Source organism: Chrysoperla carnea, chromosome 5, assembly GCF_905475395.1.
Source record: "Chrysoperla carnea chromosome 5, inChrCarn1.1, whole genome shotgun sequence".
NCBI classification, from domain to species: Eukaryota; Metazoa; Arthropoda; class Insecta; order Neuroptera; family Chrysopidae; genus Chrysoperla; species Chrysoperla carnea.
Window position 1 is genome coordinate 13,688,537 of NC_058341.1, and position 27,395 is coordinate 13,715,931.

Here is a 27,395-nt window from a genome sequence, read left to right on the forward strand (position 1 = left end):
TGGGGTTTTATAGAGTGTAGAAAAAACTGATATCGGTGTCTATCTTTTGTATTGAATGCGTGTATTCAATTTAATATGTACAGATAGAAAATATTGTGTAGGGTAGAGTTGGGAAATTTATCGAGAAAATTAAAGTATAGGTAGTGTAAATTTTTAATTGAATGTTAGTAAAGAGTTTTTTAATGAGAATGATACTTTTTAAAGTTTGAATAAAAACATAACGTATCAAAAATTGGAAAATTACAAGTGAAAACAAACTATTGACTCTAGAACTAGATATTTCGTACATCTATTTCACTTGAAATCATCACCAAAGTTTTGTCCTAATTTGAGCCCTGCGAGGTAAACAGTGATGTTTACAAAAAAATGCTTCAAACAAAAGTTAACTTTCTTACAAGGAACATCTTGTAACGGTATACAAGATGGCTCCTATGGACCTAAGACCCAATTGACCTATGTTGCTCATTTACGAACTTAGACTCAGTTTTTACGTCCTGGGCACGCTATACAAATTTCAGCTTAATATCTCTTTTCGTTTTTGAGTTATCGTGTCCACAGAGGGACACACAGACAGACGGTCAGCCGGAAATGGATTAATTAGGTGATATTATGAACACATTTAACAAAATTTTGTTCGTAGCATTAATATTTTTAAGCATTTAAAACTTGGGACTAAATCTAGTATACCTTGCATATATTCCATATATATAGGCCTATAATGATATATATTTCGAGTGTTATTAAAAATTTCTCATGTACCGTACTCAAAAGTCAGTGAATTCTCCATAGTTGCTCAGTTTTTTTAAACGCTAGATTGTTACCTGCTCTAAAAAAGTTTAGAGACAATCGATAATAATTGAATTAGAAAATTTCAGCCAAGATTTATATCCTACTATCCCTTATTATATGTAGAGATGTCCCTTATATGTAGATCTGTACTTTTTTAGCATAAAGCTTATAGTGCGTAACAAAGTCTCTTGCTCAATATTTCGGTCCTTTTTTTTTGGTAATATATGTGTATAACATACACATACATACAAAAGTTATATAGCGCAAAAGCATAATCAAACTGCAGAACTGTTATAACGACTCGAGTGCAACAATCATCATAATATAACGTATATACATATACCAAAGTTATTGTTATTTTTAGGACTTTATATTACACTTACTTAAAGTAAAAAAAGAAAGTGATATTACAGTTTTAATACTACTATCTTTTTCTAGTTACACTTAGTTTAATACAGCGAGCTAAAAAAGAACAAGCTTTATAAAATATACCCCCATACATAAACAGCCCTTACTAACGCACGAATATAAAAGAAAAGTTATAATATCATCGGGTACCACTTGTTGTTATAAACACAACGTATAAACTTGTCGTGAAAATTTCTATATAACATTTAATATCTATATATATATACATATATACGTTTTCATTTGTTGCTTGCATTTTCACAACAATGAATGAGAAACGGTAAGTTTTCCACTTTAACTACTATATAATAATATATTGAACATTTCCAACCAAACTTTTTTGATTTTTCTTTTTTTTTTTTGCTTCATTTAACAATCATTTTTCTATATAAAAAAAAAGTTTTTAAATATTTTATTGAATTTATTATGAAATTCTTGTTTTTAATTTTTTTATTTTTATTTTTAAAAAAATTTTTAATAAAGTGATTTTTAATCAAATTGAATTTTTTAGTAATTATATTTGATAATTTTGTAAACAATTAAAAATGTTTTGAGTTTATTGATGAGTCAATAGCATCGAAACATGTCACAATATAGTTGTATATTATAAAATTTATAAGTAGAATTAAAGTTCAATGGAAGTTAACCCTCAGTTTTTAATAAAATTATATAATTTTCGATAGATGCTTCCACAAGTAGGATTAGTTATCCAAAATTTTGATAATGTTGTGTTTCAAAGTTATGGCAACTTAAAATAAAACATGCAAAATATGTGAATTTGTTTAGATTGAAAATTTTGAAAATGTACCAGAGAAACTCTATCCAATATTTTTTTGGCTGCTAGGATCCCTTAGAAATATTCTGTACGATTTGTATTGAATTTAAATTCTTTAAAAAATTGTATATTGAAAAATTCAAAATTTTTAATATCATTATAATTCAAAACAAATTTTAGAGACTTTTCCTACAAATATTGCTAAATAAATAAATAAAACTACTTTCAAATTATTAAAAATCACATAAAAATTTTATAATTTCTTGCTTATTTTTTTACATTTTTTTTTTATCAATTTAATGTATTTTATTTCACATTATTTTAAGTAATTAAACTAAAATTATTTTTTAATTATTTAATTTTTAGTAGATTAATCTTTTTATTCGAAGTTTTCGGAATGTTTTGAGACTTTTCAATTTGTTTAAACCAAAAATATGTCAAACTTAGTCGTCAATTAGATCTTAAAATATTTGCTTCTGATTATTTTTAACTGTTGAATGCAATTTGAAAAGAACCATTAATTCAATTTTTGTAAATTAAGTTTAATTTAAAGTATATTTCCGGAGAAGCTAGGACGATTGCCATTTACTAAGTTACAAGCTGGCTGAAATAAATTCAAATAAACTCGAAGTATTTTAGAAAACAATTTTTATTTACTTCAATTTAAAACGAATAACTTAACTAAAATTGAATGACTTGTTGATTTAATTTCCGTTATTTGAAATTCAATGTATGTGTACATATAAATAGTTATTCTGAAAATGTTTTAATCACAGTTAGCTGAATTTTATTTAGAAAGTTTTTGTAGTAAAGCTGTGTGAATGATAAATTCATTAAAATTTTAGTCAAACAGTTTAAATTTAATTTTATACTTTTAAGTGAAATAGATTAGGTGTAAATAATTTTATGGTAGAGGAAAGCTTTATCAATTTATAATACTAAAAAACATTTTATCATATGTAAAATAAATATTTCTTTAAGGTAGTACTATCGGTAATAGACTTTAGAATTTAACGATAGCATTCAGAATTTAATGAAACTTGGCATAGTTGTCCAGTTCTCTGAAGGCCCCTAAAAATTTAACTGGTTAATTATGATATAATAATGGACAATTATGCCAAGTTTCATTAAAATCTGTATGCAAAGTCTATTACCGATAGTACTACCTTAATGAAAAAATCTTTAAAAATATTTATTACTAATAATTTAATTTATTAAAAATTATTTCAATTGTAAACTTTTAACCGGTTGAAAAGTTTGAATTTGTGTTGTTGTTTTTTGAGCTTAACGTATATCAACTGAACGAATCGGTGGGGAAAAAAAGAAAAATAAATTCAAAATAAAATGTTTTTAGTTCATAATTCAGTAACCTTTGTTTGAAAGTGATTGGCTGAATCTTTATATATGGGGAGGGGAGGTTTGGCATGACGAATAAGTTTCAATCATTATTTAATTGAGGAAATTTTTAAAAAAGAGAAAAAGTATCAAATAGAAAAGTGTTTTTATATATATTAAACAAATGACGGTCAAATTTTCTTTTAAAAAGTAGTTGCTAAAATCATTTTCTAAATAATAAATGAATATCAATTCTTGATATACAAACATAGGTATATACAGTGTGTCCCAAGTTATAACAGCAGAATTTCGTCATATAGTTAAAATAGTGACTATTTCTCAATAGCTGGGAAAGGGGAATTTTCTAAATACACAATGAAATTTTGGAAAAAAAGGATATTTTTGTGAATATTGCTAAAAATCCGTTTAGAAAAATTGAAAATTTCATAGTATGAGCTCAAGATCCTTCATAATTCAAGGCTGGTGATAAATTACAAGATATATAGGCGTGCCATTACTTCGTTTCGAGAAAAAATTTCCAACCCCACTGACTATTTTGTAAACACTACATAATTTTATGCCGTACCGTATACTAAGGGAATTGTGTACCAAATTTTCAATTTTTTAAAACAGTAGTTTTGGCAATATTCACAAAAATATTATTTTCTTCAAACCGTATTTCAACACCGTGTATCTAGAAAAGTACGTTTTCTCGGCAATGATATTTTGGATAAAAAGCTTGATTTTTTTTATATTAATTTGGAGTAAGCCTAAATCGTTTCTGAAAATTTAGGGTGGGGGGGGGGAGTACGCACTTATTTAAATGAATAATTGATTTCAAAAGTAGGCATATTTTACATCGGTCTTATGGGAAAACAGTAAATGGATTATAAGTTTTCATAGATTTCTCCAAAACTAGTCGGTGGAAATTAAAAAAGAAAAAATATTTAATTTAAAGTTAAAACCTTAATAAATTATTGGATACAAAAGAAAAAAACCAATTGTGTCCCACTAAAAAAATATTTATTTTCAATTTTAGTGAATTATGTTGTAACTTGACAATATAAGACGAAAAGTAAGAATACAATTTTTCGATATCTGGAGTATTTTCAAAATAACGAAAATTGAAAATTTTGTTTAATTATTTGAAGTTATAACAAAATTCATCATCAAAGTTGAAAATAATTAACTGCCATTGATGAAATCCTGCTTTTAATAACTTGGACCAGCTTGTATATTTATGCACAAACAATAAAGTTCATTATATTAACAAATTGGTATTATTATGATAAAATGAATAATATTTGTTATGTTTTAAAGGTAAATAATACATAAAATAAGTTAAAGTTTAATATTATGTTATTTAAAGTTTTGAATTTGATTAGTTTTCTACCACATGACAATAAAATATATATCTTTTATTGTTCTATTTAACTTCATATACACTTAATAATAATACCTAGGAATTATTTCAATGAATTCATAATTACTTATTTTAAATATTGTATATTCCACCAATGCTAGTTGGGTTTCCAGATCCCATGTTACTAGATTAAGGCTGCCATAACTGGTTTTTTAGGGACAGAACTCATGCTATTTTAGACATTTTTTAAAACTGTTTTCTTCATATAGGATTTCGAACTATACCTTAGAAAATACTCGACTAATAGCCAAATGATTTAATTTTGATATTTTTGGGGTCTAAATTACTGTATATAATTCCAAGTTTTATTTTGAAACAAAAAGTTCCAGTTTTTCTTACAAAAATTACAAAAAACCAAACAAAATTTTTCTCTTCAAATGAAATTTTAAAACTTTAAGCGATATCTCGGAAACATGCACGCCCTGTCGTAAAACCAACTCGCTTATTGAAATTTTTGGGTCATATTAACTTTGAAAAATTGAGTTTTACCCAATTCCAGAAGAAACAATTTTTGTGATTTTTTCTAGGGTTTCTTTTTGTCTCCAATTTCAATAAAACTTTGTATATCCGGATTTATTGTTTTTTATATAAAATGGCAACTCTGATCAGATATAAAACCGCGAAAAATTGAAAATTTAATTCAAATCGTACCATCTTTTTTTGAGAGCTAATCAACATATCATTTTAATTACACTAAAAGTCAAAGTATTTTTTTTTCTTTTCAAAATTTACATGTCCCAAATTATTTTTCAAAATTGAAAAAAATTTAAATTATATTCATAAAACCAAAAAAAAAAAAAAAAGTATAAATTATATTAGATTAGTCTGTTTTAGGTATTTCAAAGTATCACCAACTTTGTGATATAACAATTTACGTGTATACTCTGCCTGTGTAAAATAATAATTAGGTAATGAAATTACTTTTTATTTCGATCTTGTTGTTAAACAAAGTGTGTTGTGTTAAAAATTTCTATCATTTTTTAATCCCTGTAAAAATTTAATGATTCTTTGAAAAATATATAAGGTAATTAAATTAAAAAATATTATTAAAAAAAAAAAAAAAAAAAACGCAGATTCTGTTTAAAAAATATTTGAAAAAAAAAAGGAAAATCTTTTTCAGAAATATATAAAAAAGAGCGTAATTTAAAAAAGTTTATTAATTTTGTACAAATTTTTGAAAATGAATATGAAGGGGTCTCGATTTACAATAATCGAATATCAAACTTAAATGAAACAAGTGAAAACAAACAATTGACTGAGTTAATTATTGAAATACCATGCATAGTCAGTGTTGATTTCTTTATCACATTACACATACAAACATGTGACACATACATAACTGATAATCAAGTATAGTACATATTATAAAATTTCCGCCTAATTAGCGCCCTCACGGGTAAACAGTAATGTTTACGAAAAAATGTTTCAAACAAAAGTTGTTTAGTTTTTGATAAGGAACATTTTTTACATTTAAACTTTTGTTATAACGGTTTACAAGATGGGTCCTACGGGCCCAAGACCTAATTGACCTATGATGCTCATTTACGAACTTGACCTCACTTTTTACGTCCTGAGTACGCTGTAAATATTTCAGCTCGATATCTTTTTTCGTTTTTGAGTTATCGTGTCCACAGACGGACGGACGGACGGACAACCGGAAATGGGCTAATTAGGTTATTTAGTGAACACCTATGACAAAATTTTTTTCCTAGCATCATTATTTTTAAGCGTTACAAACTTGGGACTAAACTTAATAATAATACTATGTATATTTCATATATAATAAGTTGTATAGGGTGATCAAATTAGGCGTATACATTTTTAATTTGAAATAAAACAGTATATGGAATATCCATATGACTTATTTTTTTAACACGCTTTTATTAGCTTCATACGTATGTTAGTATGTTAGTGTATGTGTATGTAACAGAAATTTTCAACATGGTTTTGATCCCTTTTAAAACGTCTGATTAACTCGAAATTTGGCATGCTCATCAAGGACCGATGACAATACAATCATTTAATATCACTTAACTTATTTTTGGTCTTGAAAAGAAGGATTTTAAACAACTTTTATTTATTATATTTTTTGCGATATTTTTTTCCGATTAATTTAAACGTAATAAAAATGAGTATAATTTTTATATCTTTCTATCAGACAGTGAGTAGGTTTTAAGGTAACAAATGCTTTTTTTTTTTGTTTATAAATAAAAAATAATAAATAAAACTTTTTTTAAACTATTTATTAAAATTTAAAATGCATATGAATATATAAATAATATCCTATGGTATGATATTATTTGAAAATTTTACGGCCTCAGGAAAATGAAGATCATTATTATGTTATATGTTTCACATTTTTATAAAATATAAAAAAAAAGCCTTTTTTGTCAAGTGGGAATTTATTGTACCACTTAAGGGCTACGTACATACAAATTAATGTACAATATATTAATTAAGCCTGTAAAAAGTTAAATTGCATTTGATATAAATAAGATACTTCGTAAAAGTGTTTAACACACTGATCTTTGTAGTGTACTCTGTGCCCAAAAAATAAGGTAACATTGTATTTATTTTGAAAATTCTTTTTTTATTCTTCCAAATCAATTTTATCCCCTTCAAATTAATCCCGTCCCGATGCAATGCACTTATGCCAACGGATTTTCCAATCTTCGAAACACTGGTTGTAGTCACTTTCCGGAATTGCCTTCAGTTCCGTCTTCGCTGTGGCTTGAATCTCCTCTATCGTATCAAAACGGTGTCCCCGGAGCGGTCTTGTCAGCTTTCTGAACAGCCAGAAGTCACGGCACGGCGCCAGATCAGGTGAATACGGTGGTTGCAGAACCATATAGGTTAAGTTTTGACGAAATGATCACGAATTCTGAGTGCAATATGGGATGGTGCATTATCGTGGTGTAAAAACCATGAATTGTTTTTCCACAATTCCGGCCTTTTTAGGCAGATAGCGTTACACAAATGACGCATAATATTCAAATAATATTCCTTGTTGACTGTTTGGCCGGGCGGAAGGAATACATAATGCAACACAAGCGTGCGCAGTATAAATTCAAATGTCACCTTATTTTTTGTACACAGTATTATCTTAGATAAAATTATTGGATTGAATTTAATACGTTTACTTAGCTGTTGATATTCTTATATCAAGTAAACATTTCTTGTGTCAACGATCTCAATACTTAATTCAAGAAAATAAGTATTTGACCCCTTAACATACTCCTGAACCAAGAAAACATTGTATTAAAGTTTCAGAAAGTTCTATAAACCGTACACAAAGAATTCTGAAAATAAAAAACTATCCCAACTATCCCACTTATCTGAATTAAGTCTTCTCATGAAACTTAGTTAATATTGTAATAACAATTCCCACTTAGTTAAAAAAAATTTCATTTAGAAGCCTTAAAATGGTAATAATCAAAATATGCACAAAAAAAAATTCACCGAAGGTCTTCTCAAAATGCTGGATAAAATCTCTTGTCTTATACAAATGCGGCATTAGTGGCTTGATTTAGAGATAATATATTTTGATGAGTATACAGAATCCTTAAAATGATAAATAAATAATAGCAACTTAGTGTTTTATGATGGATATAATAAAAATATTGTTAGCTTTGCTGACGTTTTTGTTTAGGGGAACATACGGTTCTTTACGTTTTCTCTGTCAACTGAGTAGGGATATTTTTAAATTGTTCTTTGAATGTGAAATTGTAAAAATGTTGATTTCTCGAAATGAGTGCTCCAAAAATTGCAATAATCTTCATTATCGAAATATTCGTTCTCGTCAAATTAAAATAAAATGCAAAATAATTAGAGATTAATTATATTTTTTTAAATTCTAAATTTTATGAACACTTTGTAGATACGTTACACCTACATAAAGTATGTATCATTTTATGTCTATCGATTTAATCATTCCTAAATAATAAATTATCATTTCTATAAAACTAAAGATATTATTTCAATTTTAATTGATGATAATTTCATTCAGTTTTAATAAAATTAAACTGTTTATTAACAAAATTTAAAAGTATTAACATACAAAACCATACACTCGTGAACAAAACAAATCGGCTTATGATAATATTATTGTTTTCATACATTCGATTAAGTCAAAATAATAGCGATGGATTTTTTACTGATATTGTTAAAATTTGGTATGTTGGTATTGTTTTATTGGGCAAAAACACCATATCAAAATGGTCGGCCTAGAGCGTATAATGATACCCCAAATATCTACGCCAATAAAAGAAAATGCCAAAATGTTATTTCGAGCTTAACGTTCTTGATTAGAAAAAGTAAATTAAGCTTTTTTTCATTTATTAGATGAAAAGAAAGTCGAAATTAAATTTCTAATTTATTTTTATGTTGATAATTGATAAATGTTTGTCTTCTTTTTGTTCACGAGTATACACATATAATTTTATAAAATTCACGAATAAATAATGAATTATTAAACGATGACAAAGTCCTTATTGTTCGTAAAATTACTTTCGAATAATAAAACCAGAAAAATGTTATATTAATAATTAGTAAAGGAACAATAATTGTTTATTAAGGTTTTATAAACTTTCTAAAGTGGATTTTCTGACAGAAATAATGGTGCTCTTGCAGTTGTGTCGATGGTAAAATGTCCATCAGTTCTATGACTTCACGTGGTAGATGTCAAAAATATCCCGGATTAAAATTTTGGTATACATACACTCTATTGCCCACGATTTTAATCAAGTCGGCATGTCAAATATCAAATAACTGTTATTAGTATCTACTTAAAATACCGAGATTGATAAAATCAGAGAATAAACTAGATAAACTTTTGCAAAAAAATTCATTTAGTCCATTAAACTTTAATACCTACAGTTATTTCCATGTTATACACTGATTGAAAATTCAATAAGCTTGTGTGTATTCTGCGTTGCGTATTTTCGTATTTACATTATAATTATTATGTGTTGTTTTGGTGCGTACGCAGTAATTAAATGTTTTTATTTTATTAATTAAAAGAATGTTTTTTTTTTCTTCTAAAGAATAGTCATAATAAGTTTGTTACAAAGATTTATTGAAGATGGTGTTTAAAACGTTAAATAATATTCTTTATCATAATTATAAAAAGTTTAATAATGTAGGTAATTATTTGTATTATACATAAAATCAGATAAGAGATTTTTAATTTATACCTATGTTCTTTTTATACCATGTATACAGGGCCGGATTTAAAATTCTGCCGCCCTGGGGCACTGAAGAAAATGCCGCCCTATGACTGAAATTTTATTTTAATAGTTTTGATATCTTATTGGAAATAAATTAATTAAACTATTTTAATAGTTTTCACTTAAATTTCCTATATTATAATATACAAAATTTTAATTTGATACATAATGCATAAATTATATTTCTTGAAAGATAAAATGTTTATTTAAAAGAATTAGTTAATTATATATTGTATAGAAAATGTTTTCTCACTTTCCAAATTTTGCCGCCCTAGAAAATCTGCCGCCCTGGGCACTAGCCCCGATAGCCCCTAGTGTAAATCCACCACTGCATGTATATATAAAATATACCAAGGTATAATAAGTTAAGTCCCAAGTTTGTAACGATTAAAAATGTTGATGCTATGAACAAAATTTTGGTGAAGGTTTGGAAAGTTTAAATGTTTAAAATGTTTCTGGTAAAAACATAAACAACTTTTGTTTGAAATATTTTTTCGTAAACGTCACTATTTATCCGCGAGGGCTCAAATTAGGACAAAACTTTATTGTCCGTTTTCTCCAAAACTAAAAAGCATAGAAAGTTGAAAATTAGCTGATTGCTTAAACTAGTGGTCTTGAAAATCATTCTCGAAAAACGAACAAAAAATTCTAGAAAAATTTTTAAACTGTTCTAATTCATAAAGAAACCAATGCAAGCACTGGTATTCAACATTTTCTATACAGAGTATTTCAACTATTAACTCAGTTAATTGTTTGTTTTCACTTGGTTAAATTGAAACTACTAATGACGTCAATATGGTAGTAATAAGCGGACTTAAATTTAAAAAAAACAAAACAGCAATGGTCTAAAGTAGCCCACTCTGTTATTGTTCAACGAAACCAATAAAAGAGTGGGCTACGTTTTTATTAGACAGTTCTTTCATTCATACATTTGAATAGTGTCGGTGTAAATTACTATGGTTTCTTAAAATTCATATAACTATTAATACCTGCTGAAACAGTTAAAGCTTATTATCGTCATTCTATTTTAAGGCATAGATTGTCGCATGACAAAATGATTTTCCCAATAAAAAGTACAGAATTTAATGTTTTCATTTTTTTTCTAAAATGTTGTTTCATAAAAAAAAAAATGCTTATCAGAAACTAAAAAAAAAATCTGTGAACAAAAAGTTTTGTAATTTACCTACAAGATTTTTTACTCAGCAACGAAGTGGACTATATATAAAAGTATATAAACCTTTCAAAGATGTTTTCGTAAACTTCGTTAAAACTAAAACAATTTAAATAAAAATTCTTGATGCATTTAATTATTATTGTGAGACATATATAAATACAGTGTGTCCCAGTATCTCTGAATTGACTTTTACTAGTTTTATAAAGAAAAATTGGGTCTCATAAGCAGTGGAGGAACTAAAGTTTGAGCCCTCCCACCATCGATTTTTTTTCTCTACTATCTAGTTTTTATCAAAAATAATAGATAGTTTGAAGAAATTAATACGTAGAAAATATTTTAAATCAACTTATTGAGCATAGATCTTACGATCTATTCGTTTTTATATCAAGTATATTCACATTTTATTTGAATCCGCGTCTTGCTTTTTAATTTCCGGGAGTCCCAGTGGGGAAATACTCCTTCACCCACTTGTTAAACTCTCCACTGCTCATATGAGATTTTTTTAAATGCGGTATTTTTTATGAAAAACGGCGTGCTTTAACGAATAACCCTGTCCATCTATCCAGAAGAAAGTTTTAAACTGTAGTACATAAAATAAATAATATAAAGGATAATATACATACGATGTTAGTATAACTTATGGGTACTCTACATTACACCTCAGTTTTAATGAATAACCAGAGCTATCTTATTAATCTTTCACAAATTAACTAATTATATTAACTGATTTAGGTAAATCAACTGATGGTAACTATTTTAACACAACGAATTATAATTTAGATTAGGGTCAATTTTATAATAAGTGACTAATTGTTTTAATATTATTTTCACACATTTTAATGTACTTACTAATCTTGATCAATTTTGAGGGAAGAAAGTCGAAAAAAAAATATGTACCATCAGCGAGAACTTTAATTGGATTTTTTTTTTTAAATTTGATACATAGTTTTTTTGTAATTTGTAAAAAACCGATTAAAACCCCCAACTACCCCCCAAAAATGGGTTTAGTTTTATTACCATGATATTTTATTTTATTTTGTTGTGCTATTTTGGAAAAAATATATGCCAGCCAACTTTGTGTTTTAAAACAAGAAGAAACCTTTGTGCCTGACAAGATTGTATCGTTTGCTAGTCTTTAGTATTTTTTGAAACATGAAAAAGAGTAACTACTTTTAAACCGAAATGTGCAAATGCTTTATTTATGAGATATGATAAGTTAAAAAGAACAATACAAATATTTTTTTGAAACTAATCTTTATTTTATAAATAAATAATAACTAAATCGTTTTTCAAAGATTTAAAGTGCTTTTAAAAATATCAAAGGTATAATATCTGCAGTACGTGGGTATTAAGGAAAATAGTATTTTCAATTCGAAAAGAAAGCTCGAAGATATTTTCAGATTTTTTTTAAATATTACTTTCATTTTGATAAGTTTTATTGCATTTTAATTTTATGATAACTATCGAAAAAAATTCCAATTAAATAATTGCAATTAAAAAAAATAAAGATTGTATTTTAATGGTCTAAGTTAATATAGAATTCCTGAAGTGTTTCGACGTATGTTTATGCAGTTCGAAATGTAAAAACTAATGAAAGAATGTTAATGAAACTTTCATTTATTTATTTCTTATATTCTAATTTAAAATATACTCGTGCACAAAAATTTGGATCTCTAAGTACCTATCAAAGAAAATTATAGAGTTTTATTTTTTTCAAAATTTTTTCCAAATTTGGTGTAATTATGTATTTTTTATTTAAGTTTTGAACTTAAGAGTGCAAAAAGCATATCAAAAATATGATGAAAAGAAAGAGGAATTTCCTTACACTTCCACCATATTTTTATATGTGAGATAAGGACTACTTACTTCACTCATTTTGTGTGCGTAAATAGTTAATTACCAACCACATTTTCAACCAATCAAATTAGCCAAATTTTCTGCTAAAATCTAAGCTAAGAACAAGTTAGTATAGTAACTTTTTTTATGTTCTAGTTTTATCAATTCATGAAAAATTTTTATTAAAAATTATGGTTTATTTTTACGTTTTAGAGGCGTAGATAAAATCTGCGATTGCCCAACTCATGCAAATTTGATTGCCCATCTTATGCCACTTCTATCGTGAATAACTATTTTATATCACAATAATTGTATATTCTTATCCGATATACACATGTTCTGAAATTTTTTACTCTCTATGACATCGGAAATTACCGATTTCAGACAAAAGGATAGATTGAAAAAGCGAGTTAACAAAAGACGAGCAGTAAAAGAAAAACTCCCGAGCGACTTAACTATGTATATGGAATGGTAACATAATCTATAATTTGTATTCCGGAAAAATTTGAATTTTACATAATCCAGTTTCTTTGTTCGTAAGTCTATATTCTGCATTTTACTTTCTTCATTTATTAAACCAATATTACTATAAAACAATACCATTTGCTTAAAGAATTTATAATGAATTCAATAGAGTGTATTTTTAAACCGTAAGCCCATAATAAAGTCTTTTTTCACGCTTTTTGGAGCATTGATAAAGATACGTTTGGTAATAGAGTTTCCATGATTCAGATCAAATCATTCAGATTCAAATTCAGATGATGATTCAGATTCAAATGTCAGATTAAATTTTATTCTTATTTTTATATATTTTTATAAATTATAGATCATGTGTTATTCTGATGGATGAGCTATATTTCTGTACAGTTTCATTAAAAACCATTCGCAAGTTTTAGCGTGAAAGTGTAACAAACAAAAAAACAAACAAACAAACAAACTTTCTTACTTTCGCATTTATTATATGTGTTATATCATCTAGTAAAATAACTGATATGAGTACATCAGGTGTTGTATTAGAATTTTAGCATATTTGAAACATTAAGGGTTCGATGCGTATATTTGCGTGTGTCTGTTTTCGTATGTATACGCATTTGTATAATATCGTCTAAACATTCAATAAATAATATAATAATCATTTCAAGTTTAATAAACATTGTAAAGATGAAACGCATATGGGAAAAATAAATAGATGGGTATCAGTTTATTATTTTACGAGTGCCATCAACTATCAAAAGTTTAATAAATTCTTTTACAAATTTTTATCGACTTTAAAATGTTATAAAATATCTGGATCGGAAGTTTTTATTCTTCACACGGAAATCGAAAATTTTATTATATTTTGAGTTTTGAAAATGAATCACCCTCTCAAAATAAATGAGAAGTTTAATAATCAGCGAAATTGGTATGGAAATGGTCCTTATAGACTTAGTGTGTTCTACTTAGGACACTTAGCCTTCATACACTCTGTGTAACAAAAAATGCACGTGTTTTGTCATGCTAACTGTTATAGCTATAACATTATATGTGAATTACATGTACTGTTATAGTAATATCACTTAGAACGGTTTAACTTTTGAGTTTATTTTAACTTAGAGAGAATTTTTGATGTGCCAATAATCCAAAAAGAAGTGAGTGATTTCTGTAACCACAAGTGATGATTGTTGAACAATGAAGGAATTAGTGTAAAATCAAATTAAACATCTTTTTCTGTATTAATTATTCAAAGGAAGTTTCCAATTCAGAAACACAAACTCATTTTAAATTTTCTTTCCTTTGTTTCACCTTATTTCTCGGTTAAAAATAATAAAACAGAAATTATTTAAAAAAACTAATAAAATAAATTGTGTTACAAATTGACTTCTGGCAATATTTTGTATCAAATAGTTACTTTCATAGAAATCGAAATATCGAATTAATATAAATGGATGAAATTTATAAAAATTTGCAAAAAATAGTGGATATATCGATAAATTTTCTATAGAGTAATAATTCTTGGAAATTTTATTCGATGAAAAACTAGGTGATTTGTTCGATGAACATTTAATTTTCATGTAATTTTCAAAAAACTTACATTGGATGTGGGCGGGCGTTGATGACTTAAAAAATGAATGGTAGGAGTGCCGATAAATGCATCTTTTAAATGAAAAGTATGTAAATGAAAAACTTTGTAGATCCTCCACAGAAGAATCCTTTAGTTCAATTTTCTAAAGCTCTAAAGAATTGTTTTCATCCATTCCTTTGTGTCCAAGTAAGTACCCAGCTAATAATGATTTTGTTATGTTTACTCAAATTTTTTAGAGGCTCGAAGCACTTTGGGAGTTTATTGGAGGTTAATTTATCGTTTTGAACGCAGTTTGATTATCTTATAGAATATATATTTTTTTATTCTTGTTCCGCTGAAGTTTAAGGCTATACACTTATTTAAACATATACACTTGTGCTTTACTAATTCTGACATAGATGCTCGTTCTCGACCGCACAGAGCATTTCCCTGAACCTACTTCAAAACTATAAAGTTCATAAAATGGTTGGGTTGACCAACGCATTAATATCAATGCATTTCCTTTTTATTTACACTGTAATACATTTCCACAGAAAATCAAATTATTTATTGATACCATGTAGTTATTACCTACATAGCTTAGAGTATTTGGGCGCATTCCATATTTTCGTTTTTTTTTAGCTCTTATATATGTTTTCGTTTCGAAATAAGAAGAGTTTAATAATATCCTTTCCGGGGTACAAAAATACAAAATTAGGTTGCATATACACAAATTAAAGATGATCCAAAGAAAATATGATTTTTTGGGAACGTCCTTAAGTTATATTTTTATTTTTAGGATTAAAAACCACAGCTCGTGCTAAACAAATGTATACCTTCCCGTTGGTTCTACCAATCGAATTTTTTTAATTTAATTTGCAAGATTACAGGTTCGAAAGTCTGTGCAAGCTGAGAGTTAAATAGAATGTAGTCGTTTTTGGCTCAATATCATCTAAAATCTGCTTGGGACCTTTCAACTTGTAAATTGTTGCTCGTTCGTTATGTAAAAGCTGTTCACCCCCATTCACAAAATATATGCCTTTCACAAAGGGCATGTATACTAGCTTCCATATTCTTAACTGGTTAATTTTTAATAAACGTACTTCGGTGATAACAGAACAGGGAATAGTAGAAAAAATAGTATAAAAAAATAAAGTACTCCTCTGAAGAAAACTTTGGAAGACTGTGCCCGTATACCCTAGTCTATTACACAATAATTCACAATGTGTACTATACAAGCTGATTTTAAAAAAGTATCCACCATTATATTTCGAAAAATAATAAATCTCAAATACGAATTGGCTCAATTTTAGGGAGAATGGAAATATAGTATTTGGTTTTTTTATACGGTGACATCTTCATGGTTAAACAAGAATCAACATTGTTTTTTTTTAAATTGTATATTTTAAACCCCCGAACTAAAAAAAAGGGAAGTTATAAGTTTGACAGCTATTTGAGTGGGTCTGTGTGTGTGTTTGTCTGTGGTATCGTAGCCCCTGAACTAAATTTTTTTTGGTTTCGTTTGAAAGGTAATTTTGGCGAAAGTGTTCTTAGCTATATTTCAAGTGCGAGTTTAGGGTACCGTACCCAAAGAAACTAAAAAATTGGCGACAATTTTCAAAATCCATTAAGGAAAAAGATATTTTAATGGAAAGTGATCTTATATATATGTTTCAAGTGCAATTAAAAAACAAGGTTGGTCCCTGTTTGACCATGAAAAACAACGCCGTATAAAAAAACTAAACATTATATTTTTATTTACCCTAAAAACAATCGATAAGTGTTTTACTGTCTTTTTTTCTTTTATTCCATCAGTTTTAAAAAGGTATTGGTGGAAAGTTTATAGCAAATCACCATGTATATACCTATAGAACTAAATTAATGCGTAAATTCAATTGTAATAAAATAATAACTATTTGTAACAACTGTGGGTAAAATGTCACATCAATAATTTCAAATTTAATTCAATTTGTATTGTTCAAAATTTTGATATTTTCCAAAAATGATTCAGGAATAAATTTAATTTTACATATTTGTCATTCTGAATCACTTTTAGTAAATATTGGATCAAAAAACGAGTTTTACAACTATACAATTCCACAAAATGAGAAAAAAGTTCATTGCAAAAAAGCCATAAGAAGTACCTAACGGAGGGAAAATATGACCTAAATGATGGAGCTCTGTAGCTCACAAGTTTTTGTTCTTTAGAGATTATCGATACATAAGAAAAAATAAATTTCAAATAAAAATTTAAATTGAAGAGACATTTTTAAACAAATAAAGAAAAAAAAAGAAGATATATATTTTTAAAGAAATTAAATTATTCATTGAAAATTCCCCAAAAAACTTTATACAGATATCTAACAATTGATATGTCTGCCTATATGTTTAAAGCTCTGTTGATAGGTTTAAGATTTACAAGAAAAATAACGAAAAGTACCTAACCCTTTAAAATGTCGTGAAAAATTATTATACGTCTTTCTGTTGTACCTTTAATAATACGATATAGCGACAAAAAAAAAAAGAATGAACAACACTTCATTCTAAACGGATATAAGTCTTTCCATGAAAATCGATTACCTGTTTATGTTAAGTTTATTTTTCACATAAGTTTTTTTTTTCTAACTCAAAATGTTACGATCTTTTACAATAAATTCAATATAGCTATAAAGTGTTCTTTCGTAAAAAGGAAAATTTTTAATTTTAAAATTAAAAATTTTGAGCTCATCCGTTATGGTTGAATATGAGGAAAATTTATATTGCCTTGTTGCTCTTACATCCTTAAACAGAAAGTTGTTTCCAATAATAAAGCTATTTTTTTCTATCCCACGTTCATTTCTTAAGATATTAATTAGATTAACTCCAGCTGCGTGTCCACTACTAAGTTTATTTTTCGCATCCTGAACAAGAAATTTCGCTGATGGGGGTATTTTAAACTCGGCATGGATGATAATTATTTTCATATTATAGAAATTTGTTAAGAAATGTGTTTGACATTCTTCGTAGAGTAATAAAAACAAATAATAATAGTAAAATGACATTATTAAAATGATTACATAAATTTCCATTAACAGTAATAATAATAAATATTTATACAAATTTATGAATATAAATAATCAACATAGACGCAATATTTTGATTGGTGTAATAATTTTCTGATTACGAATGACGTTATCGTTTTTATAGATGATAACGTCACGAAAAACTTGGTTTTAAGACGACTGAATTTGGCCTATATTGAATGAACTGAACATTCCCTATCCAGCTATGAATTAAATACGGGCACAAAAAGAGACAAAGTGATCGTGGAGCACGTAGTACATAGAGATGTATTTGCCCCACGATCGCATTCTCTCTTTCTAGAGAGTGGTCAATTTCATGAGGGTTTTGCTTAGTCTTTTCTCCATGTCTATGTATTTTTGATATTTCTTCGCTTTTTAAAATAAAATAGGAATGACATACGTCTAATCCTTGAGAGGAGTTGCATTTACTGTTTTTTTTAGTGCACATCCCCGAAAAAAGATGCGATAATTTCTGATTTAAAAATTATTTTATGACAATTATTTTAAAATCATTTTTCATGCCTTTTTAGTAATATAAATTATAATTCCCAGACAGATTTACCGTAACTAAACACCATACCAAATATTCTTCTAATATTTAAAATAAAATCGTAGCGCAGGAGCTGCGTTAGCTATGCGAATTGTCTCAGAGAAAAAATAACACACTTTTCTTAAAATCGAATATTGCATTTTTAGTTTTCCAAGAATTTTTATTTCGAAAACTAAGCGCATAGAGAAATAATTAGAGTACTTTTTTCTTCAAACATACAGCGTTAACTTTTTCGACGTCTTGACTGTAAAATAATTACTTTCGAGTACCTATCTTAAAATCTCAGGAAATTGGTTGATGAAAAACTTAATTGTACCCAAGTAGACTGTTGCTAAGAAGAGTTTTAAAAGCTATTTTGAGTATTTTCTAAGGCTGTATAAAAATTACGTTTTTTATTATATTATTTTTCACATAAAAATTTTTATGAGAAGTGAATTCTCGAATTTATCGCATAGACTATAACCAATATAAGACATTTACTTGTGTAATTATTTAATCGTTATCACAGTTACAGATATATAGGCAGGTAATATATTATGTAGACATTAGTCAAGTATAAACTTCACACGTAAGCTTTCTTAAAGCTCATATAAATGATGCTGGTATATAGTATATGTTTGTATAGTGGTTTTGAACAGATGCTTTTCATCAACACATAATTAAATTAACAGTTTAATGTCCTAAAGCATACATTGAGCTTTTATATACATAATACTGTGCTTTTACACGTAATTTATTTATATATTCGTGTAACAGATACAATTATTTATATTACTATTGCTAATTCAAAGCACAAAATATGGAGCTTTTAAGTTTGACTAAATATTGTCATTGATAAAAGCATTATATTCATGGATTAATTCATTTTGGTAATATCATTTTTATAGGGATTTATTTGATTATTTAATGTAAGTCTTGGACCTAAAAATTGTTGTAAAATGTTGGGATTTGATACTTTCACAGGTGCTTTGACCCCTCCCCCGTTAAATCGATAAACTAAAAAAATGCTGTAGTAAGAGTTTTCAAAATCGTTGAGTTCAAATTTTAAGTCGGGAAATAATTTACGAGCACCAAAATATAAATCTTCAAAAGCCAAATATGACAAAAATAATATAAGTTCTTGGCAGAAACTTTTAATCCAGCCTACAGAGTTTTTATTTCTTTTTCGGTTATTTGAAATACCGAAAATCGAGAAAACTACGGCCGAATTTCTTACAATATTACTTGTGAGATATTTGATATATTAAGAAATAAATATTTTGGCATTAGCAGAAAGAAAAACAACTTGCGAACATGCGAAACAATTATTAAAAACGAACACAGGTTGTGGAAAAATTTGTTAACTCCCCTCTCTATAATCTAAGAATAATACTAATTAAGCAAAGCATTTTTTTTCTAGTCTCACGTTTATTTCTCAAGATATTAATTAGATTAACTCCTGCTGTGTATCGACTAAATTTATTTTTCGAATCTTAAAACAACAAATTTCGCTGGCAGGTGCATTTAAAACTCCGCATGGGTGATAATTATTTTCATTTAAAGAAATTTAATAATTCATGCATTTGACATTCTTTCTAGGATACTAAGAAAGAAAAATAGTAAAATGACACTAAAATAATAAAAAAGGATACATAAATTTCCGTTAGAAATAATACTAATAAATATATATTAAATATTAATACATATTTATTTTAAATAAAAAAAAATCGAAAGGTATCGTGGGACACCCGGTAGGAACTATATTTCTTTCGTACCTTGGTACAGTATAAATTTTTCGGAAAATTTAAGGTATTAATTTTAGAAATCAAATACTTGTTTGATTATTTAAAGAATTTAATTTCATAGCTTCTTTTTTACATATTTTATTCATGTCCGCCTTGGGTAAATTTTATATAGCTATTTCCCCATACTTTGAGCTGTGTGAAATTAATAAATTGAACTATAATTTGTAACACTCATTTAAGATAGTTCCGACTACATTTAAATATTAGTATCATTATTTCCACAATAGTATGGGATCAAAAATATTAAAAGTCCTCTCAATTTGTAAAAAGAAAGAGAATTCTAGAAAGTTTTAATGTAAAAAGTTTCCAGAAAACTTATAGGTGATGTATTAATAATCATTGTAATATCTATATAATACAAACATAATAGATTATTATTACAATGTCTAAAATAATTACTTTTGCATGAAATACTTTCATGACATTTGTATTATTATTTTATTATAAGATATTGATATATTTAGATCAAATAATAAATTTTATTATTCAATATTGATTGTAATTGATAAAACTATATCTGCACTTATTAAATTTTAATAGTGAGTCAATAGTAATTAAAATTAGTTAAAAATGTCCATCTGGTAGTTTATACAATTAATGTGGAAAGATTGGATAAACGGATAGGTGACCGGTAATGGTTTACCTACTCGTGTATGTTGAAAATCCTTTTTTAATCAAATGGTCGGATAAATGTATAAGAGTTCCAAAAAGGTCTCCAAAACATTTCCGAATTGATTCATTAACTGAGAAACGAAGTATTTCCATGAAATATTATGGAAAGATCTTGGTCATTTGGAAAAACATTCTTTTTTTAAAAACATTCCGGAGCAACAACACTGAGGATTATGGATCGTGTTTGTACCCAGGCCCGTGTGCAGGAATTATCTATGGGAGGGGCTCAAACTTTTGTTTATCATGTAATAAAGTCAATAAAACGAGAAACTCAGAGAAAAAGAACATCTTATTTGGTCAAATGTGATAGTCAGTCACTAGTTTTTAATAAGTTAATTCTACGGCGTACAGAAAAAAACTTTTCCAAAAGCCTGTGTGCATCGGCCTTGCACACCGCGATGTTTATTGAGCGAAGTTAAACCGTTCAGCCGAACTTCAGACATTGTCGATCTAAAGTATGTTTTGAGACGACGCAAAGTTGAAAAGGAGTGAATCTTGTTTTGATGAGGGCAGTGCCGGATTAAGCCAGCGCGGGATCTGTAGCAAATTTTACTAATTTTGTCATTCTTCTTCCACTCTTTTCGATTTCTCCGCTCTCCCCCTTTTTAGTCTTGATTAATCTACATGGGGCACCCTGCAAGTGCTCTTTGGTCAGCAATTTGTATACTTCCTTCCACTTTTCTTCTATTTCTCCACTTTCCTCTCTTTTTTTAGTCTTCGTAAATCTACTTGGTGTCTCCACCAGGAGGGCTCTTGCATGCGACTCCCAAAAGCACCGCTCCTGTAGCATTTGCTACTCTTGCTTCATGGCTAGTCCGCTACTAGATGAGGGCTAGTTTTTCAGGGGATTTTTGTTTGCCAGATATTTTGTTTAATGGTATACATTGAACGTGAAATCATTTTGATAACTTTATCATTGTGGGAACGTATTTTATCTTATTCTTTTTTTTCTTAAACTAAAAACTACAAGTATACGTGGGTGAAAAATCACTCAATATAATAGATAGTAGTCATAAAACTTTAACCAAGTATTATTTATATTATACATTTGCGTAGGTATTAGAAATTAGATATAAAACCGAAAATAGAAAATAATTTTAATCATAAATTCTTGTACAAAATACAATGGTCGTATGTACATATATTTTAAAATACTATTATGATACATTTACTGCTAAAACATTTATCAAAACAGGTGTCATCGGTATTGGTTTAATATCAAGTTGAAGAATAAAGTATTGGATAATACCTTTGGGGGCCAGATAATAACGTATTATATTCTGAATTATGAATTAAAGTAAACTATTTTCTGTAGGTAAATATTAATAACGGATTTAGGAAAAATAGACCGGAAAATCAGAATCCAACCAACTCCTCTATCAAACTCAACACAACGATCTCGTGATTACTCCGGGCCTATAAAATTTTCAATCTGTGTTTCGGTTCTATTTTTTTTTTTTTTGAGTTTTTTTTTTTGCCGAATACCATTAACTACACTAGAAAAACGATTTGAGAATAAGATTGTATCTGATGCGGTTTTTCTAATAAACGATTAGAAAAACCGCATCAGATACAAATTGAAAATGATCACATAACTTAGCTACGCAACACAAACAACATACATACATATTTTTTATACAAACTGTTGACTTTTACTCAAAGAATATGGTAAAATTTCAGCTTATTTCATGCAAATTTGGAAGAAAAAAATCATTAAAAATCGTTATAAAATACATTGCTCTCACGAAGAAATCTCAATTTACGTCATATTTTGAAAGCTGTTGATAATTTTCACTTGAAACGAATGAAGACAAATAAATAAAAAACTTTTTAATAGAAAGTAAACTAAACATATAAGCAATGACATAGAAAATAAAGCCAAGTGTCTCCATCCATATAAGAGATGTACCAGCAGAGTAGATTTAGGGTTGAAATTATTTTTATCTTATTTTCAACTTTGATAATGAATTTTACTGTAACTTCATGAATGTAGGCGAAAATGAAAATATAATTTTTCGATATCTGTCCTAGTTTTCGAAAGATTGAAAGCTGAACAGTTAGAGAAAATTTTCGATTTTAAATATTTCAAAATTACACCAGATATAGAAAGTATTGTTGTATATACAGCATATTTAAACAATTAACAATTTTATATTTTTGTTTATAATCGTGTTTTAATCTTTTAGGAGATTATAACTATATATATACCCAACATATTTTTAAGTCCAATGTCATTTTGAGAAAGTATAATGATTAAATTACTGAGAGAAAATTAAAATAGTAAAATTAAACGTCATACCTATATCTCATATATGCAGTGTATTTATTATATGTTTTGTATACTTATTTAGAAGGGTCCGTAGCCGAAAAATTCCTTTGTTTTTTTTTTTTTTTTGAGGGTATTAATTCGTCTTTGCCAGCAACATTTTGATATATCTAAATTCTTAATTTCAGAAAAACCCTAATATCTACATGAATTGTATCTCGTTCACCATTTTTACAGAAATCTTTAATTTATTGCTTAAAATGATGCTCATCGATGGCGCACTGAAATGTCATAGACTAAATTTAATTTCTTTTAATCCTTTTTTTAAATATTTTTTTCATTCAAATGATAGTTTTTGCGTGAAAGCGTACCAAACAAACAAACAAACAAACCACCTTGCTTTCACATTTATAATATATAGGGATATAAAACAGCATTATTGGATTAAAAAAAACATGAAAACTGTGTTAATAAATTATAACTTAATAATTACGATACAAGATGAATCTTTCGCTTTGCAGGTAAAAAACCCGCAGTATCATCTGCAGTTGTAGAGTAAATTATGGCATAAATTCAACACTAGACGAATTTTTGAATATAATCATGAATAATGCTTACATGTACTTACGTTAAAATATAAAACAGAATTGTTAATTAGTTTTACGAATGGGTTATACTCGTATGGCAGTGTTTCTTCTTAGTGCACTTGACGGATTTTTTAATTTTCACATATTCAGATAATGAGAAGGATAATTTCACTTTTTTTTTTTTTTTAAATGAGTAGGAGTAAACAAATGTACATAAAATAAAAACAATATACAATGTATTTGAACATATTTGATTTTATGTATAAATATTTTATTAAATGAAAAACCGAAATTTCAATCTTATAAGGAAGGTAAAAGATGGATTTATGGATGTTTCTCCGCTAAAATATTGTCAAAAGTTTTGAAGTATATATACACGTAAGAGTATATGAGCTTGTAGTGAAATGAGGTATAATTTTTGTCTAATACTATACCAGCGAAGCCTTCACGCAGAGAATACTTAGTGTGTGATCAGTTGTTTGTAATACTTCTACTATAGTTGTTTCTGTTACAACCAAAATACTCGACTATAGTTGTCTAAATGTGTTAATTTTTCATTGTAAATATATGATTAATAACTTTCAATTTTTATACTCTGTATATATATAATATAATTCAAGGTATACTAAGTTAAGTCCCAAGTTTGTAACGCTTAAAAAATATTGAGTCTACGAACCAAATTTGTATATAGGTGTTCACAAAATTTCCTAAAGAGTTAATTTCCGGTTGTCTGCCCGTCTATCAACACGATAACTAAAAAACGAAATTAGAAATCGAGCCAAAATTCAGAACGTAAAAAGTGAGATTTAGCTTGTAAATGAGCAACATAGGTCAATTGAGTTGGACCGATTTTGTAATCCGTTAGAGATAGAACAAAAGTTTAAATGTTTCTTATTAAAAAAAATAAACAACTTTTGCTTGAGGAATTTTTTCGTAAACATCATTGTTTACCCGCGAGGGCCTAAATTAGGACAAAACTTTGGTGTCAATAATCTCCAAAATAATAAAAGATAGAGAGTTGGAAATTTGAAACAGAGAGTTGGAAATTTGACATTGAATGAGCTGTTCTTTAAAGTGTTCATAATCGATTTAAAAATAAAAGTTACCCACGAATACTTTGTGCTTTATCTAATACAATGTCATATATAAGCCGTGTATATTATTTAAAATGAAGTCAACCCCTAGATTTGCAACCAGTAGCAAAAAATGAATTATGTATTAATTTGTGTGTATTGTTCGTGGTTACACAGCTTCAGGATACATTTTTGCATGTAATACATACTAGAAAATAGGTGAAAATTACGTGTTCTCTCGAATAGAACAAAACTTAAAAGTAAATATAATTATTTTGAGATAATAAATTTTTTTAAACAAAACCGCCTACAACTTTTTTTGCTTATTCAGCGTCCAATTTTTTAAACCAACTCATTCCCCAAACCAAATCCTGTATATACAGGATGGTTAGACAATTAATTTTGTTTAGTTTGTTTTATCTTCACTTGTTTATTAATAACGTTGATGTATAAAAATACAAAAATTCATCAACATCCTGTGAAGTATTTTTTATTTTTTTATTTACATCGTTTCATAATCAATAATTAATTAGCATTGTACAAGAGAAATCATCCTGCACATCGGATATCCTATAAAATAACCAGGTACTTTTTCTATAACAAATAGTCATAATGAAAAGTATTTCGATAAATACCGAGAAAAAAAAATTGAAATTAGATAACAACTTTTTTCGATTTGAAATTCAATCAAGTAGCAATATGCATATCTTAAAATAGACATTGAATACGTTCAAATAAATTCGATTTTCGTAATTTTTAAGTCAATTTATCTAAATAAATAATTTTTTAAATCTTTTTGCAAGCTAATAAATTCCTTCAAGAGCTTAAAAATTTTTTTACACAATTTATTTCTATGATTGATTTGTTTTCAATTTCGTTTCAAATCGAGAGCCGAAATTTCTATGATTTTTTATATGCCATTTGGGCAATTAGGAAAAAATGTTTTTCGCAGTGGCTAGAGGGCCAATTAGATATGCAGTAACAACTAGGAGAAAATTTGAATAGATTGAAAAATTGAGGCCAATTTTTATACTTTTCGAAAATAATTTTCAATCCATTTTACATTTGTAAACTTTTTGTCATTTTAACACCACTCGAATATCGAACAACACGATTTCCATAAATTTACGGTTCAAACTTCATTTTCATTTATTATCAAACCTTTATCAATGCATCCAAAAAAACAGATGGGAAAAATCATAAAATTTTCGCTTCACTATGAGCCCACGCTCTATTAAAATTCTCTGTGTTTGATGATTAAAATAAAATCGAGTAAATGTCATATTCGAATTCGAATGGCCGCAAGCATTTTGATTCTGTGGAGTAAATACTTTATTGTGTTTGTTAATTATAAATAAATATTGGTGTTTAAGCCTATGGGGATGCTCAAACAACTGGAAAGTATAAATTTAATAAATAAATAAATAACGAATAATTAATTAATTTATTGAATTTATTAATAAAAATATTTTTTAATTGTTTAATTTCATTATTATTAATATATATATATATTTTTTTTTTTTTTTTGAATAAACAAAATACTCATTGTATTTGAAAAAAAATTAAAAATAAACATTCATTCATGTGAAGACGACCAAATAATCCAACCAATCAACCTTAAACAATTTCCGATCAACCTTAAACACTGCAAAATTAATAATCTATAGCAAAGCTGTGTACCTCAAAGGCTAAACTCGCGGTTTCTTTGCAGCATGTCCTGAGATCAATACTCAACACTTGCCCAATTTTTTTTATATTATAATCAAATTCATATAATCAGTCATCTTAAATATTTCTGGAAATATTAGTTTTATCGAATAAATGATAATTTATAATTGACTTTCTACAACTATTCATTCCCGAGAAATCGTGAACTAAAAAATTTCCGCAAACGTACAAAAACACGTATCTACATACCGACATCGATTTTAAAGTGATGTAAGAACATTGTCGTGACTATAAAACGTACAGGTGTGTTTAGAAAAGTTTGATTTGGATTTTCGGACTCACTACAATAACTTCCGCATGCTAGACAGCTAAAAATGGCATGTGTATACCATATAACACCCTCCGACGATTATCAACTGGTCAAAATGTATATTTCTATATTGAAATGTGAAAATAGATCTTAATTATCTTAAAACTTCGTAAATTAAACCGAAAAAAACCTAGACGCAGATTAATTCGATCCTACAAACTCAAACTATGCTAGGTTGCTAGCTAAGTTGAAGAATGTTTGAATAAAAGTTATCGAACTTAATGTGGAATCATTTGGCTGCCTTCCTTCATATTTGATAAAACCCTATAACAAAATATAAGCAGATGTATCTCATAAACGTATTTTAAAGCTTATATATTGATATGAGTTTTGTAATATTGTAAATGCGTCTTACAC

At 27.3% G+C, this 27,395-nt stretch overlaps 1 protein-coding gene across 3 annotated transcripts in view; it reads left to right on the top strand.

Moving 5' to 3' along the window:
• The first annotated feature begins 1,363 nt into the window (after positions 1–1,363).
• Positions 1,364–27,395, top strand: part of LOC123300743 (RYamide neuropeptides-like) — a 49,344-nt gene continuing 23,312 nt past the window's right edge. For 2 of the 3 annotated variants that reach the window (XM_044883385.1, XM_044883387.1), the window contains exon 1: positions 1,364–1,477. In XM_044883385.1, coding sequence (XP_044739320.1) covers positions 1,464–1,477 — 14 coding nt within the window. In that variant the 5' untranslated portion in view covers positions 1,364–1,463. Of the gene's footprint in view, positions 1,478–27,104; positions 27,116–27,395 lie in introns of those variants that run through there. The other variant, XM_044883386.1, reaches the window with a different exon arrangement.